Source organism: Corapipo altera, unplaced genomic scaffold, assembly GCF_003945725.1.
Source record: "Corapipo altera isolate COAL_440 unplaced genomic scaffold, ASM394572v1 48b, whole genome shotgun sequence".
In the NCBI taxonomy this organism is placed as follows: Eukaryota; Metazoa; Chordata; class Aves; order Passeriformes; family Pipridae; genus Corapipo; species Corapipo altera.
The window spans coordinates 3,584,540-3,602,634 of record NW_020884884.1 but is presented as its reverse complement, the minus strand read 5'-3'; the positions used below and the strand labels follow the sequence as shown (position 1 = coordinate 3,602,634).

Here is an 18,095-nt window from a genome sequence, read left to right as displayed (position 1 = left end):
ACATATTTTAGATGTCACAGAGATGTCTTTGTGACTGTACCAAGGACCACATGCCTATGAGCAGTTCTGAGACTTGTCCAGACCTTGAGAATCTTTCCATTTGTAACTTTGGAAAACAACTCAACTTTTTCTCTTAATTGCATTTTGGGTCTTTTTCTGATAAATTATCTACATTGATACTACTACCCTGAAGCTACAAATAGCATTTTTTCTACTGTTGTGCACTTTTTAGATGGATTTTTTTAGCTTAAGTATGTATGTGAATATGCACGTTGACTAAAAAAAAAGTTGACAAGAAATCAGAGATTTCAAGTTTATTTGTGGCACTATAAACAACTGATGTACTTTGGAAGATCAGAAAAATCTTTGAAATACCAAGTTTTTAAAATTCTTATAAGAAAAAGAGGATATAAAAATTCCAAAGAAATAACTTGCTATGCCTGATTAGATGCTAGACAAAGAAAATGTCACTACACTAAAAAGCTGAAAAAATAGCCCCAAAGTAGAGGTATGGCTTCAATCTTATTCAACTGCTCAGCTTACAGGAAGAACAAAGATGTTAGTAGTTGTTGGAAGAGGTGAAGGGAGAAGGAGATGAAAAATGCAAAAATTCCCCTGTAAAACTTTCCTTTTTCAGTGTAAAGCTTACAAGAAAAACATCAAGATCTAATAATTAAGAATAGAATAATAAAATACAACTTTTAAAATCAAGCAGGATGTTACAGAGTAAACCTCTAGGAGGTGATCTTGAAGTAGATTGTTTCTGCAAAGAACAAAATTATTTTTTGCCTGATGTATGGAAGATGAAATGCTCCAGAGGAGTGCACCTGAGTGCATATTGTGTAATTTTGCTAGTAATTGAGTATATATTGTTATTATTATTACTATTATTATTATTATTATTATTACTACTACTACTACTACTATTATTTTCCCCCTTATAACTGGAGGGCCTGTAAAAGATACAACAGAATATCTGGAAGTAAGAGTTTGAAATGGTAGACAGCATATCAAATAGAAACATTTTTTAACCTCCTAGTTAAGGTCTCCTTCTTCTCCAGTCCTGTCAGATATTTCAGCCAGAAAAACCCACTCTCTTATGAAAGTGACATATAATTCAGTTTTGTGCATCTGATCAGTGCATTTATTCTAAGTAAAATTCACCAGAAACCTTTGAAATTGAAACTATTCAGAATGCTTGATTTCCCAAGAAAGATTAAATACAAACAAGGACAGCAGAATCCAGCCATCGGTATGCAGCACAGGACGCTTATTTCAAAGTAGTTGACCTATCTGACAGTGTTGGACAATGTTCAGGCCACATTAGAAATCATTAAAAAAACCCCAAGCCACAACTGAAACCCAAAATCTTAAAATTCTGATAAATATTGCACTATATTTGTAATTATACCAATAATAAATATGCTCAAGAAAAAAATATTCTCAGAAGTAAAAACGAAATTGTAAATAAAATCAAATAAATATCCTGAAAAATTCCAATATCAAATGGAAATCCTCCTACAATTTGATCAAATTCATTGAATACTAAAATCAAAGGATCACTTTTTCATCTGAAAAATTATAAGGTATACTCTTACAACACAGAAACTTGTAAAAAAACTCCTTTCTTTTAGAACAGCCTTCAGCATCTGCAGCCCGTCTGAAACTACTACCTTGTGTGCTCTGATGACTGAAAGAAATGAAATAGGCATATTTGTTTAAGTCAGCTGGGAAACCACACGACTTGGTTAGTTCCAGAGTTCATAAATTCATGTCAGAATAAAAGGAACCATAAAAGCACAAGTGAACCAATTTACCCTAAGTGCAAATGGCAGTTTTGTTATTTGGTGTCAAAGTTACCATGAGCACAATGACAACCTGCCATAACACATTTTCATGTTCACTAAAGAACAAGGATTTAGTTGGTTAATATTCCCAGCAATACTCTTTTTCATAATTTACAACAACTAGATGCTGATAGGTTATTTAACATTTATGAAGTTAAGATGTAATCAGAAAACCCCTGATTATCTTTACAAATAAAAAAGTTAAATTATTCCACTTTTTTTTTCTCTGCGACTTCATTTCACAGCAGGTGCACATTTTGCAATGGGACAAATCAATCAAACGAAACCTTGGGTTTTTGTGGGTATATTTGGATAATATTTAATGGACAATTCTGTGCAAAACTCTGCAAATTAGGTTTGACGGCTTTGTGTACTTCAAAACTAGGGTAGGTCAAAAATAGCATTTGCAGCACAAGATGCTGAACTGGAGGGAAAAAGCCAGTTTTTTACAGACTTGTCACCAAAAATCTGTTTGAAATCAATTGCTGAAAAATTGTTCACTATGATGTGAAACCCAATCACAATTAGAGCAAAATAGTTAAACTGTTTCACTTATAGCAAAAAAATACTAAAATAGTATTAAACGCCCTATCTTTTAAAGTTACATTTTAATATTTAAATTCACAAAATAAACCCATCTATTTGGCTTTCTGAAATCAAGTATTTACATTATGCTTCATATATCCAGACATCTCAATCTGGCTGTATCAAGTATTCCCAACAAGAATGAAAAAAATAACAGCTGACTGCATTCAAGATGCAGAACTGGGGATATTGAGCTTGAAAAGCTTGTCTTACAGGGAGTTGGAACAAACAATAATTTACACAAGAAAAAAAAATGAGAAAATGTAACACTGGCTTAGCAAAAGTCAAATTTTTTAGGCCACCAATAAGGAAGGAACCAGGTTAGCTGAGCAAGCTAAGTGACAAATAAATGGCATTCAGTTACCATGTTTGATCCCAAGAAGAATAAAGTAGGAATCTAGATGTTACACAACTTTCATTCTAAGTGATAAGTAGACCCAGAGGTGGATAAAGTAGAGTGTTACAGCATGATGAAGAAGACATTTTAATCCAGATGATCGTCAACATATGAAGCAAATAACTTAGGAGCAGAGGACAGGATCCTCTTTTGAGCATGTTCAACTTTCATGTTATCACCAGCACTGAAGACATCTAGAAGAATCAGGCCCCCAGTGAGGACCAGAGGTGGTGTCAATGAGACAGAATGCAGGATGGCTACCTGCCTACCTATCAATAACATTTATGGATATACCTTGGGGAAATTATGTGGTGGGTTTTTTTTCCATTCAGCTTTTCTGCTTCTATCTGTGGCGCTAATAGTTGTTCCATAATTGTAACATATCCTTCCATAGCGTATCAGTGAAATGTACCGTACATTTGAAGTCTGTGCACTGAGGCAATGCAACACAAGATAATGGGATACCTATTTCAGAAAATAAAGTCCTATTTTCCATAGTGAGTGAGGTGTGTCAAATATTTTTTTTCTGAATCCATCACTTTAACCACTACTGGGCCACCTTGTTATTTAGCTAAGTCAGGAGTTTTGAAACGCTACGTACCTATAAAGTCATAAGATTTAGATATACACAGATGCTGAAACATTATAATTAAAACCATTCAACAGGAAGGTTTGTGTAACATGATGTGTCCATAATTAATCTTGAGGGTGATTATTTGAACCAAATTTATTACAGCAGATAAGATAGAATGCCAAATCATCCTTGATATCGATAGACAGGAAGACACTATGAACAAATACCCTCTCATCCAAACTCGACTAATTAAAACCACTTTTTTGTCACGGAGTCTATACCAGTGAAAACAACTGTTTCATCCAAGAGTGACTGCCAAACCTTACAATCCTTATAAGTAAAGCTGCATTCTGGGTTTATAAGGAAAACCTATATTATTTCAATATAGCCTATTGTGAAACAAGGATTCATTCACAGAAAAAAATAAATCAGAAAAAATAGTTACTCTGTGCACAATGACATAAACAAAGATAATAAGCTGTAGACTCTTTAGGCTAATCCTACGAAGGTGCGGATGTATGTGGCCCTAGACAACTGTATGCATAGGACATGCTAATGGGATCTATGCCATTCCAAAAGATCACAATTTACAGACTAAACCTGCACCTGCACCTTCCACAGTCTTCCTTTTAGGGAAAAAAAAACCCACTAGACTGAGCATGATACAGGACTATGGAAGGTCAGGAATTAATTTCCTAGCTTCTGCATATAACTAGGCTTCCTCACACAGTTTTTAGTAGCATTAGTAGGACTAGTAGCATTAATAGCTTTCAGTAACATTTCCCTGCTGTTAGTACTCTTCATTCCTGTAAGATAAGCTAGCGGTCCTGAGGTGCTATAATAAAATGAATAGCAAGATTTGCTTTCCTGTCATTTTCTGGACTAAGAAGAAAGTGAACTCCGTCCCAGCTAAAATCAGGACATTACCCAACAAAGGTACTGTATGAAAAACAATCCCTTATGCATATTTAAAAACTTAAATAATTGGTCCCACAACAAGAAGGAAGAGAGAAAGGGTCCTGTGCAGGGCCAGGACTTGACCATGTGGGTCCTTTCCAACTCGGCATATTCTGTGATTCTGTAAAGTCATAAAATATCCATGGTAGTGAGATAGGTGTTCAAGGTGCATCTCAGTATCCGGGAAGAAGGACATGGGCCTTCCTCAACTGAGGAGAACCCTGAATCTTCTACAGAGCTGTAATGTCCAGCCTCCTCCTCACCCCTCTCATTGTGTGATTTCAGGAATACATGAACCTTTGTATGCATAGTCTTGATGGCAATATAACCAAATGTACTACACAAAACCTCATTCTCTTTGCAGGCTTCTAACCTAGTGCAAGTAACAGGAGTTTAAGTAGTTGGAAAAGGTCTAGAACAAGGACAAGATTTTCTGGGAAACATCCCATGCTTCACAAGCATATGCTATTCCAGTACATTCTTATGTTTTAAATCTATTTAAAATGTTGCTGAATATTTTGTACCTTAAATTATATTTATTATCAAAACTATAATACAGCATGAGTCACTTTCCAATAAAGCCAACTGTAGATTATATGCCATTTGAATTCACCTGCCTTCTGCTGGGTTCTAAATCCTTTCAGGCAGTAGGGGAAAAAGTTTAATTTAAGATTTTAATCTTTTTCATATATTATAGCATTTCTATAATGGATTTTGTGCTTCTGAAAACTAAAAGATTGACAGCTCAGGGTATTATAGATTTATTAATCATTGCTTAAATGGGTAGGGGGAATGCTGCTAAGCACTGCAACAATACTTGCGATCCCAGCCTTGAAGGCAAAATACTTTTTCTAGGTGACTTTATTTTTAATGCCAATTGACTCTACTGTGACTGCTATGCAAGGATAGAACATCTTAAATAATTAGAAAGAGGAGACATTAAAAAATTCCATGAGTTCATTGATAAAACACGTGGTTATTGCAATATGCAAACATCTGGTTTCTAAAAAAAAATGACCTCATTTTAACTGAAAAATTCCTAATATCTACAAACTGGTAGACACCTTGATGGAGATGAACTAGAGAAAAAATTATTCATTTACAATGCTCTCATTGTCCCACAGTAACTACAGCATATAATTTTTATAACATCAGTAAAGTACACCAATCGCTTAAGCTATAATCTATATTAGTGAAACAGAACACAGTTTCTCATATAAAAAAATGCTATTTTTCAATTATTCCTTCTTAGCCTACCTCTGTGGCAGGCCAAGACCACCTGGTCATGTTCAGGAGAAGAGTAACTAGAGGAAAAACATTTCTGGACCTTTGCTGACCCACCATCCTGCAAGGTAACAGATCCATATAACACTATTGTCCTTGGGCAAATAAAATTTACTCAATCAGGTCAAAACTAGCACAGGATCTCTTTGTCATAAAACCTAAAATGTTGTCAGGTTTCTCTGGTGATAACTCAGGTTAGTCTGAACAGAGGAGAAATTGTGTTCTTTCCTTAATACTTGCACTCAAAAATAGTTTACAAGACCAAATTAAAATACAGGGTTTTGGTAAACTAAACCTCACAATGCCCATGTCAAGTATCTAGGTCAATATTATTAAAATAGTATGTCTCTAGGATACAGCAGCTTTAGATTACTGGCTATTTAAATCATATAAACACTAACAACAAATATGAAAACCAAAAATATCAGAATGATTCAGCTGCCTACCTGATTATACTAATTTTTCCATCCTTTCCTTTTGCTACAAAGTACTACACAGAAATATGTTTTTACCTGGCACATCCCAAGCTAGAAATATAGAATATGCATCAATTACTGTGACATTATATGGGACATGAATTTTCTCTGGTGTTCCTACTGGTGTTTGTATAATGTATTTATCACTGATGTTGCTGCCGCCCCAAGTGCTGGCTTCCAGCTGGTAAACATATCTGCACAAACACAAAAAGATGAGTAGACACTGTGGTTAGAAGCTTTAGGCATATCAGTATCAGAACATTTCCATTTTCACCAATTTAAAATGAATAGACTATACAAAGAGTATTACAAATACTGCATTAGTGAAGATTTTCACCTTTTATTTTCTTAATTTGAGAAAAGTAACTACTTAGAATAACTATGATAGAGTCATAGATACTAATGCTAAAATAAAAGTAGTAATACTAAATAGTATAGTAAATACTAACACTGAAATTCACATTGGCTTATATAAGAGAGAGAAGTATTGACTCAAAAAGTCTCAAAACCAATTTTAGAATAACCTCTATAAAAATATCAGCAGCCGCTTTTGACCCTGTATGTTCAATATGCACTGAAACATTATATACCATGTGCAGGGCTGTTTGTCACATAAACCCTGAAATTTTCTGAAGTATATTTCCTGAGAAAAAAAACCCCTACCAATGAGCTACCAACAACCAGCCAAGAAAAAAAAATAAAAAGCTTCACTTCTTTGAATCAGAATGACCTATTCGTAGAAAAGGAAAAATGATTAAGGTCTTTCCAACACTTGGAAGCCTCCTTAAAAGTGCTCTACCAATTTTCAGTAATTAATTATTATTAAGGGAGTTTCAGTAATTAATTAATAATTAATTAAGGGAGTTTTCTTTTGTTCAGAGTAGCTTATATTTTGTACATCTCACTAACACAGGTATGTATGTTTTGCAATGCCTTTCACCTATTATGAGCGCTCTTTTAACATGCCTTACCTACTATTGGGCTGCAGGTTAACATCTGTGAAATTCAGGTCTGTACTGCCACCCAGGAAAATCTGCTCTCCATCACGAAATAATCGATAATGAGTAATGAGTCCATTGGGTTTCTCTGGTTCACTCCAGTACATTTCCACTTCTGTTGAGCTGACTGTGATATGATGAGGTTTTGGCCATACTCCTATTAACATCACAATGACACTATTTTAATTTTATGACAGAAACATAAAGGGTTTTTTTTCCTTTCCCACAGTTTGTGCTGTTGTTTTGAGCAATGTAATGAAAACATAAAACACTGCCAGGAAGAATGACAGAATTTAACACACTTCCTCTATTTATCCTATAACAAATATAACCAATTAGACAAGGTAGAGATTAATGGAGAACAAGGCCAAAGGCTGCAGCCTTTATATGCCCAGTTGTCTCTGTATATTTATTTGTGCTTTAAAAAACACGCATCTGTTAATTTTAACCTCGTTAACTTAAAGAGAAGCTTGGGGAAATTTTCACAAAAAGAAAGTAGAAATGCAGTGCCAGGCAGTCAGTATATAGAGCGTGGTAAGATACAGATACTCCAAGAGAGATAGATCCTCTTGTGTAAATTTATACATGATAGCTTGATGGATGATAATGGAGTTCTGCATCTTGTTAAACCATCAGAAAATACAAGTCAGTATGACCATCTCTTTGCAGTTCTATAAGAACATCTTTTTCCCTTACCATGAGGAGCAGCTTGTAAAGTTTGACCTGAAAGTGGTTGGCTAGAAGCACACCCAGCAGATGTGCATGCAGTAAGCATGAAGCTGTAATTAGTGTATGGCTGTAGACCTAGAAAGAGCAAAAAGAGATTAGGCTGAGATGTTGACATCAGTTATCACAAGAACTATATCACTACACAGAAAGTTACTGGGCTTAAAGTTAACTGTTAGCATTTTTGCCAAACAAAATAGGAACCATTCTTATATTACATTTGAACAATACTAAAATGGTGAATTCTTGATAATTTAGATAATTCTTGATAATTTTATATATTCTCTACTGCTTTAAAAGATCCAACAAAACAATTCAGATTAAATGTCTGTCTGTGCTGCAATGGATCTATGGATGTCCCTCATATAGACATATTTGAACTAAAATAAAAAAAAAACTTAGATGGCACTTGCAGCACAGATAAACACCTGAAAGTGTAATTTCTTAGAGTTTCAGACTTGAAAAGCTGAATAGCCTGTAATGTTTAGAAAATTTATTACAAATACATTTGCAACAATGAGAGAATATAATTAAATACTCTCTTACTTGTACATGTATCCTTCTACTATATTGCAAACAAGTCCAAAGATACTCCTTCCCCTTTCCCACCCTCTATTTGTTCTTTTTCCACTCTGTTTTTTTCCAATATGTTAGAAGACTTTACTAGCAATGCTATAAAGCACTAAGAAGCCGGACTGACAACCAAGCCCTCATTACAAGATATTAATTTTAGTTACTTACAATTTTTAAACTATTCTTTACAGCTCAAACCTTGTATTCTAATCCTTGAATGAGACTAAAACAGAATATATTGCTTTAACTTTTCCTTGGAAATTTTCAAACATTCTTGTGCTGTGTCAGTGACTTCAGATTTGACATCAAGTTGCCTGCAGCTTAAGAATCTGACTTCAGGACTCCTCATAAAATTGCACTCATAATTTGGCTAAGATACTAAGCTTTTACAACAGCCAATTCTGTGCACCCATTAAAGGATTCTTACAGTTAAATTGTTAAAGGTGCAGACTCTGTGAGCCTATCTTGAACACCTCAGAGCTCAGCTTTAACTGCTGATCAGCCTGTCTCACAGAGCATGCTCCAGCCCAGGATACAGCAACTTTGTTAAACTACTCTTTTGGGTATTTCTCAAAATTGATCTTAAAGATATTACCAGGCACAAATACTGAAAACCTCTCTCTTGCATTTTCAAGGACCCTCTTGTTAGCACCTCATAATACTTTAAAAAAAAGTTCCTGTTCCTGGATGCAAAGGATATAAACAGTAGGAGAAGAAGAAGGAAATTATACAGAAGAAGGAAATTATACAGAAAAAATCTTTGAAAATATTAAATTGCAAAACTGAACACTCATAAACTAGGGAATCCCAGTGCCAGGACATTGTACAATAGGTTTTAGTCCCCTTTTGTACACAGGTTTTGTAGCACAGTCCTTTCTAAAACTGTCTCCAACACGTGGTCTCTGGCCTAACTAATTGTATGTAATTGGAGACTTTTCTTGCAGTGTCCACCCCTAGACTGTACAGATGCTTTACTAACACCAACCAGCTGAGCATTCCAAATGGTTTTATACAGTACCAGAACAAAAAAAAAAAATCCAACTAACCAACCAAAAAACCACACAAACTCAAAAAAATAAACAAAACAGAAAGATTTCTCTCTCAGAACCAGGATGCTGACTCAAAGAGACTGAGAGAAACAAAAATCTCCCTGGACCTGCCAGAAGGCCATTTGGGATGCTTGGTGTTACGCAAAACTTCATATATCCAAGGACAACCGGTGCCTTCAACTGCAGCTCCAAGAGCTCAGGAAATTTGGGTCTCGGGCAGGGTGTCCAGAAAATGAAGACGACATGGTTGTGACAAACTATGAAAGCTTGAGATGTGCCTTACTCAGTACCACATCCTGAACAAATATGAATGCCCTGCCATTCCCTTTGGTGGCCCCTGCCACCAGCCTCTCAGTGATCCATGTTTGATCTCTCCGGGTTGGCACCATCCCTATTGCCTCCCTCACTGTGCTCCATGCTCCAATTTTCATGCCTCCTTGACTTCTGCCAAGCAGAAAGGAAATGTAGCTCTGGGCAGATGCAGAATTAGGCCCATCTACACTGAGACTCCCAGAAGGAATAAATCTGCCACACAGAGCCAAAGCTGAGGCAGTAGTCCTCCATACAGGAGCTTCATTTCATTCCTCCCTGAAAGAGGCAGTAACCCTATGTACAAATGACTGTACTTCTGTGTAATGCAGATTGCTTCTGTGAAAGAAGCTGAATTAGGATTATACAGGTCAATTCATATGTATTATATGGGTCATTTTTTAAATCCGTGGCTTTGTGGCCTTAATAACGTACTTTTGATTTAACTCCTGTGTCTAAATGAAATTATTTCAAGAACAACACAATTCTGAAACAGGCGAAAAGTCTGGGCAATATATTTGTTTATAAACAAATCCTTGCTTACACCCTACCCAAATATTTTAATTAAAATATATTCCAAACAAACAGAGCAAAAGAAGAAGTAACAATTCTGTAGAAAGGTAAATAAGGAATGGAAGACATGCAGGCTGCTTAACAAATTGAACAACATGCGAAGGAGAGAAAATAAAGAGATGACTCAGAGAGACAGCCCTGGTTGTAACCTAATCATGAACTGGAAGAGAAGAAAAATCATCTGAACACTGTGCATAAAAGTAAGGAGGGAGAAAATGACAGTTGCAGACTAGAGAGAGGCAAAGGCATGGAGGGAAGCCAAGTATTTAACATTTCAGGATAGAAAAGATTACTGTGGCAACAAATTACTTGAATTCCCCTAAAGGGAGTCGTGTTCACTTTTAAAGGAAACATGCATAATAAAGCAATACTCATTTACAACTACACTTTAAAGAGAAAAATGAGCATTAAAGAAAGAGCACATGGTTTCACTAAATTTATTGGTGAAATTCTGATACCTGAAATTCTAGCCATACATGAAGCAGTCACAGCAGATTTTATCTAAATTATTAAAGCTTTGCATTAAACACCTTGTCTTATGAATGCTTTGGAAAGCTCTGTGCAAATCTATGTATGTGATTGATAATAAAAATAACAAGTAAGATAATCTTGAAACATAAACAGCACTTTGCTTTTCCAGTGTCTCTACTTGATTGTTCACTGGAGGACACTTCCCCCCTCTTTTTCTTTTTTGGTCTAATATTGTAGGGGAGGTTTAATCCTTTTTTTTTCTTTTTTTTTTTTTTTTTGGTCAACTTAGCAGTCTATTTTGTTATTGTAGCATTAGTCATTTGCCAAAAGGCTGTGAAATAGTCAGGTTTTTTAAGAATGCATTGTTCTATTAGCTAAATCAATTCCTTCTGATACTGTTTGTCTCCATTTGTGGGTATGGCTCCAGCAAGGTCAGTAATTAGCTCCCAGGATAACGCTCCAGGGCCCTGCCGTGGGAATTTTACTCAGGAGGATGTCAGATTGCTGACCACAGCCTCACACAACCCCTCTACCCCCAAGAATTTCCTTTAGATAAATATTATTAATGATTCAGTGCTGCATATGGAGATAGACTTGACCAGTGACAGCATTTCGATCTCTTCTGTTTTCATTACCCTGAATGAAGAATATATTCAGATGAAAGAATTTCAAACTATTCAGTCATAAAGTATTCTTAATTTTATTTCTTTCACTAAAATAAACATCAAAGATCTTCCTTGGCTTTTACCTAAAAATGACTGTTCCTATGAATCATTAAGAAAACCTCTTACTCAGGATATTATCTTTACTGTATTAAAAAGGGGGAGTTGAGAAGAATCTTTGCTACAAACCCACCTGCTGCTGCTGAAGAGGGCACTCTTGGCTTTCTTTTACAATTCCCCTAATTATTTTCCTCATTCTTACCCTCTGCCTGGCCCCACTGCACAGCATTAGCAGGCCCATTTGTAAAGTAGTAGTAACACAAAGTGAAACAATGCCATAACTGTCATCCAAATTGTTCTGTACAGGGTAGTGGAAGTGTTCAGTAATAAATGATATAAAAAGGTCTTTTATTGACAAGCTGCCATGTGCTGTTTGCATTAGAGAATATGAGAAGATGATGGCTGCTGCCCCTAGGTCCCAGTGGCATTCAACTCAGTGAGATAGCAGAAAATGCTTCAGTTTGCTTAAAGCATTGATAACACCTCTAAATAATTAACTGAGGACTTCCTGTCTTCAATTACTTAATGCTTTTTTTAACATCTTGAGAGGATTATAAGCAATTTATGGATTTCACATGATGAGCACATTCACCGCTATTCCCACAAAGCATTTGTGGGATCATGTTTCCAAAGCTTTGATGTAATTAAAAATAAGCAGCAAGACAATGGTGCAGTGGCAAGGTGCTCGCCTTCTCGTCTGTTATTTGCAAGACCCTAGATTCAAAGTCTCAAGAAATACTAATGTTACAGCTTCATTAATGTTCAACTGTTGCTCAGGGAAAAGCAGACAATTTTGGAAAAAAAAAAAAGAGAAAAAGGAAGATGCGAAAATCAAAACATAGATCCACAGGGAATACGACAAACAGTTCAAACATTATATGAAGTAAATTTGATTATTTTATTGTATTCTTTTAATTTAGAAAGCAATAACTATCCACATTGCTAAATCACTGTCATGAATTCCACATTATTACCCAAGGAAGCTCCTCCAGAAAAAAGCAAAAGATTTGATTATGACTGTCAGGAGGAATGATCACTTATTTCACTCCTGGCTTACCATGGCAGCATCGGACAATGGCTTAACAGAACAGGCACACAAAAGGAAAAAAGATCCTTGTTTCTCAGGAATAAATTTCATTTCCTCTCACTTCCAAATGGTAAGGAAACCAGTCTTGTTTGCATTAAAATGAAGATATGACTGCCTTGTGGAAGTACAAGAAGTATTTTTCAATGGGTTCGATAAATCATGCCTTGTTGGTAGGTTGGTACTATAAACTCACAACAGCAATTCTAAAACATGTACCACCACCTGGCATACTCTAGCTAATATCTCATGTTCAGAAGCACTGAATATGGAGACAGAAGTAATATGCTGTTGATGAATTTCACACTTGAGCATGACATTGTCAAAGAGGAACAGCAATCTTACTCTTCTGTGAGTGACTAGAGCAGAGACAAACTCTTTTAAAGCACCAAGGGATCCACTCTGACTCAGGACTCATGCTTTGAGGGGTGGTTGAGAATGCCAAATATGCTCTAGAGGATTTATGTGCCCTAAGTCAACTTCTATTCTTTGGCTGGCTGTCATATGGTACGTATAACACATGAATCTTGAAATTTCCTATTAGCGTGGAAATAAAAAAAAAAGGAAAAAATAATGCATTTGTGAGATACAAAAATTTGATGAGCAACCTGAGGTAAAAGAGTGAAAAAAAGATATCCCATAATGTTTATGTTTATGGCCTATGACCAACAGAAATATTTCCAAGAATAATTTTGCTTCAGTGTAACATTCAAAAATAACTTAAAATTGAATATGTAAAAATAATACATTTGAGGTCTGAGTTAAACCTTCCCCCAAAATCCCTTAACTAAAGTTTCTTTCAACAAGTATTGAGAAAATGGCTATAAGCAATATATAAGATTATAAACAGAATTCAGGATCTTTCCTGTTCTGTCTTCCTTTCCTTTTTATTATCTCAGGCATAAAATACTGGATCCTTCTCACTCCCACATTGCTACACATTCACAACTCCATTACTGCACATCAGTGATGTTAAAAAGAGAGTTGAATCTGTATGAAGGGACGGCAAGCCTACACAGAATATCTGAGTCCTTGAGCACATCATAAGGATTGCATCTTCAATTGAGCTGGATAGATTTATTTTAAAATTTTGAAATTAAATCTATTAATATTTTAACAAACAGCAGCTAGAAATGAAAGAGATTGAAAAAAAATTAAGATGTGTATAGTCATGATAAAGCATTCCAAACTGTGCACAGTACTGGGGATTTAAAAGTTACTGACAAGTGGCTTTTTTAATATATTAATACAGTCTTATATCTTAAGGACAGGACATTAGCCTGTCAAAGAGCTCTGCCTCCTTACCTGATACTGTGTGCTGCATTCTGCCTGCAGCATCAGTGTATATAAGTCCTTTCCCTACTTGACTGATCTGGTACTCTCTGATGATACCATTTGGTTTCCTGGGTGCAATCCAGCTTAAATGTAATGCTGTTGAGTTCAGAGCACTGATGTCTGGTGGCTGAACACTCTCTGGGACTCCTTGGACAGTGACTGCAACTACCTGAAGACATATGAATTAAACAGCAATTTAATGTAATAGTACACTAGATACCATGATCAATGAGAATGTCACTTTTGTTTTAAAATGTTGTTTGGGCTGGCATATCATTACCAAGGGTCTGGAGAACTAGTTACTTTTTTCCTCCTTTTTCACAATGAAATCTGACCTTGAATACATTACATAAGTCTACGTCTACAATTTATCACAACAGGTTCACTATGTTTTAGCTGCAGTGTATGGCACAGGGTGAAACAACAGAAACTGTATTGCTTGAAAACTCTTGATAACTCTCTTCCATATGGTTTGTCAGTGTCTCTGCATTTTAACTGCCTGATTTCATATATTTTAAGCACCAGTAAACATGGGGCTAAGCCTCCATATATCCCATGCAATCTGAACTCTATTGTAGTTATTTGCAACTCCATACTTTTTAAGGAAGCTAAAGATTTTGAAAGATAGAATAACTTTGCACTTGTTAAGTTCTTTCTATAAAAAAAAGGAAAAAGCTAATTTTCTATTGACACATCTCCACCATCACCTACAGAAGAGGCATTTCCAAATTATACCAGTTTAATAAGTGAGTCAGACCGCTTTCTCTTTGAGAATCACTTTTCTTTTTCTGTTATTACCACCATAAAGTATTTATATTATGCTGTAAATACAAAATTTGCCCTTTATAATATATTGTCTTAGTGCATTTGGTGGAATCAGTCCCTACTTGCAGACTTCAGTGTTTGCAACAGTAAACTCCTTAATTATAGGCTAGTGAAATAAGCAGGATTTATTATCTTGGGTTGATGGTTGCAGCAACTGTGCCTACATAGCTCCCAAACCACAGCTCTGGGTGCCGGCAGAGGACTATGCACCTATCTCCATCTGTCTACATTAGTGTTTCTTATTTTATACTTCTGGTTGAGATTTTCATGAATTTGAAAACATTTAAACACCTGCAAAAAAAATAATCTTTTAAATCCCACGTATATTATAATTACAAAGCAGAGTCATTATTCCCCACCTCTGCCCTACAGACCTTACACTTGTAGTCCTAGAAATTCATTTTCATAGAGACAAGAATAATATTGTGGAAAACAGGCCACTTAAGAAGTAATTTTTGCAAATTATGAATAAAGCAGCTTCTTGACAGAATAAAAACTAGAGCTGGTTAAATAGCAATGTTGGTGAAAGGCATCCATGATTCAAAGTGATACAAAAGGAAATGAAGCAGTGACAAAGGGAGGTACGGGATTGTTTGCTTAAAATTGAAGCCGAGGCAGGTTGTGCACAAAGGGACAGTAGAGCCTGAAGCAGGAGTGATCACGGAAAGCCAGCAAAGGGTAATATAGCAAAAGGAGGCTCTTCCACTAGAGTGGAAAAGTAAGAAGATTGTTGAACAAATTGATAGGCTATAACTAAAGCACATGAACTAAGAAGTACCAATGAAGAAGAGGCTATAGACCTCCTAGTGAGAAGCAAAAATTTAATTTCCAGGCTTAGAGAAAGTGCATTTTAATATTCCTTATTCTATTCTGTCGTGTACAGCTTTCTCTTTAACAAACATCAGTTCCTACAGTGCAATTGCAGCTTTGCCAAGACTGAGATACTGCTTTCTTCCTCCGTTTGCTTGTATCAACCTTGGGTTCCAAATAATTATCTGTCAGTAGTTGAATCCAAATAAGATTATTGATGCTTTTTACTTACTCAATAATCAGCGTGTCTTCAAATTACACCTTTCCAAAAGCATTTTTATGTTACCACACTGGCTGATAGAATTCTGGCACCAGTTCCATGAAGACCAATTCACTAACCTTGCTGCTGTCTGTGCAACCAGCAACAGTGCAGGCTCGCAGCTGGTATGAATATTCTTGGTATGGTTGGATACCACTTGTGTCTGTGAAGCTCATTTCTGTTCCTCTAAAATACTCAATTCCATTTCGGAGAATGATATAGTGAATAATGAGACCTATTGCAGAAAGAAAGTTTTCCCTTTGGTTAGCTGAGTAATCCTATGTGAGGGTAGAATAACCTACTCTGTATACAGAAAACATTAGATGAAGTAACTGACCACAGCAAGAGAAAATCATTCTGCTTAAACACCTAATGGCAATTACCAGATACTTTCCTCAGTATCGGTACCAGCATCTCAGTAGATCTCAGTTTTTATTAAGAGAGCTCTTCCAAGTTTCCTCACTGTTTGAAAATAACAGGTAAGATTTCCTGAAAGAAACATGAGTACCACCACCCCTATCCCCAAATCCCCACATACTTTTAAAGATCATTGCCATTTTCTGATCATATCTGCACACTTATTACTACAACTGCTCTCAAAAGAGGGCTCTTGGCACTTCATAGAGACATACGGAATTGTCTTCTGTGAAGTTGGACTCTACTCTTATTTGCAATGAAAATGGTATCAAACTAGAGCAAAATCTTCTTGCAGAGTTTGGGAACATGTATATTTCAGTGACAGGGTTTAATATGTTTTGTGATTTTGGAACACTGTCAGTGGAGATATAGAACACACACTTTAAAAAAAATATATCAGTACCATTTGGTTGAAGTGGTTCCTCCCAGTTTAGAAGTATCATGTCTTCCCGATTATCTACTTTGGTCCATTTTGGTGGACTTACACCCTGTGGCACATCTTGTTTAGTGACAGCTCTGCTAATTTCACTGACACCTCTTCCATAGCTATTCCAAGAAGCCACTCTGTACTCGTATGTGACAAAAGGTTCGAGGTCCACATCTAGAAAAAGCAAGTTACATACAGATCATCTCAGTCTTATCAAAATACAAAATAACTATTTTTTTTCTACATTTAAGGACAGATAGAAACAGAAGTTGTTCCTTTAGACAGGGTCATTTTCAGATATAGCAGTACTTCTATCAACTTGTTTTGAAAGCACGTTTAGACATTATGTGCTCCCTAAATTTTGCTACTCATTTCATTTCCTTAAAGGTTCTGCCATGATTCACAGATTACTTCTTAAAAGAATTCTACTTCCTACAGTTCATAGAATCATAGAACAGCCTGGGTTGGAAGAAACTTTAAACACCTTCTAGTTCCACTCCCTCTACTATGGGCAGGTTAACTTTCCATTAGACCAGGCTGCTCCAAACCCCATCTGACCTGACCTTGAACACTCCCAGGGATGGGGCATCCACAACTTCTCTGGGGAACCTTTTCCAGTGTCTCACTACTCCCATAATAAAGAATTTCTTCCTAATATCTCATCTAAACCTACTCTCTTTCAGTTTAAAGTCATTTACCCTTGTCCCATCACTATCTGCCCTTGCAAAAAGCCTTGTCAGCCCCCTTTAGGTACTGAACAGTGGTATAAGGTCTCCCTGGAGCTTTGTCTTCTCCAGGATGAACCACCCCAGCTCTCTCAGACTGTCTTCAAAGGAGAGGTGCTCCAGACCTCTGACAATCTTTGTGGTCCTCCTCTGGTCTCGCTCTATAAGATCCATGTCCTTCTTCACATTGCTTCACATTTGATTAGAATACCTGGTAGCACTCAGAACATCCTTCTCTCCAGAGCAAATTAAATATACCAGCAAATCACCAATCTGGTATGCCACTTTTTCTTACCTGTAAATGAATACTGTGTTGGACTTCCTGTGTAGACAGTCTCCTCTTCATCTGGACACACACCTGCTTCTACCTCTGTTTCTTTAGCACTCTGTGAACCTTTTATCCATGCACAGATATTCTTCCTAGGATCAAAGTCACACTTTCCACAATGTGCTGTTGCCTCCATAGATAAAGGGCAAAGGATATTAGCCTTGCATTCTTCTTTTACCTAAGGAATACACATGCAAATTTAAACATATTTCCCATATCTTCCTTTCTTTACAAATGCTTCCATTAGTATTTCCCTATCTTTATAAAACAAAAAATTAGGCCACCACCTGGAGTATATTTCTAGCATGTGGAAGACCCTTTCAGCCTTTGGCCTGCCTTTGATC

General features: G+C 36.2%; 1 protein-coding gene across 8 annotated transcripts in view; it reads right to left on the bottom strand.

The window, feature by feature from the left end:
• Positions 1–18,095, bottom strand: part of USH2A (usherin) — a 379,301-nt gene that overhangs the window by 61,386 nt on the left and 299,820 nt on the right. For all 8 annotated transcript variants that reach the window (XM_027641249.1, XM_027641251.1, XM_027641252.1 and 5 more), the window contains 7 exons: positions 17,719–17,929; positions 16,675–16,872; positions 15,935–16,089; positions 13,931–14,129; positions 7,815–7,922; positions 7,092–7,275; positions 6,157–6,314 (listed from right to left, as the gene is read on the bottom strand). In XM_027641249.1, the coding sequence (XP_027497050.1) occupies positions 6,157–6,314; positions 7,092–7,275; positions 7,815–7,922; positions 13,931–14,129; positions 15,935–16,089; positions 16,675–16,872; positions 17,719–17,929 (1,213 nt within the window). The remainder of the gene's footprint in view (positions 1–6,156; positions 6,315–7,091; positions 7,276–7,814; positions 7,923–13,930; positions 14,130–15,934; positions 16,090–16,674; positions 16,873–17,718; positions 17,930–18,095) is intronic.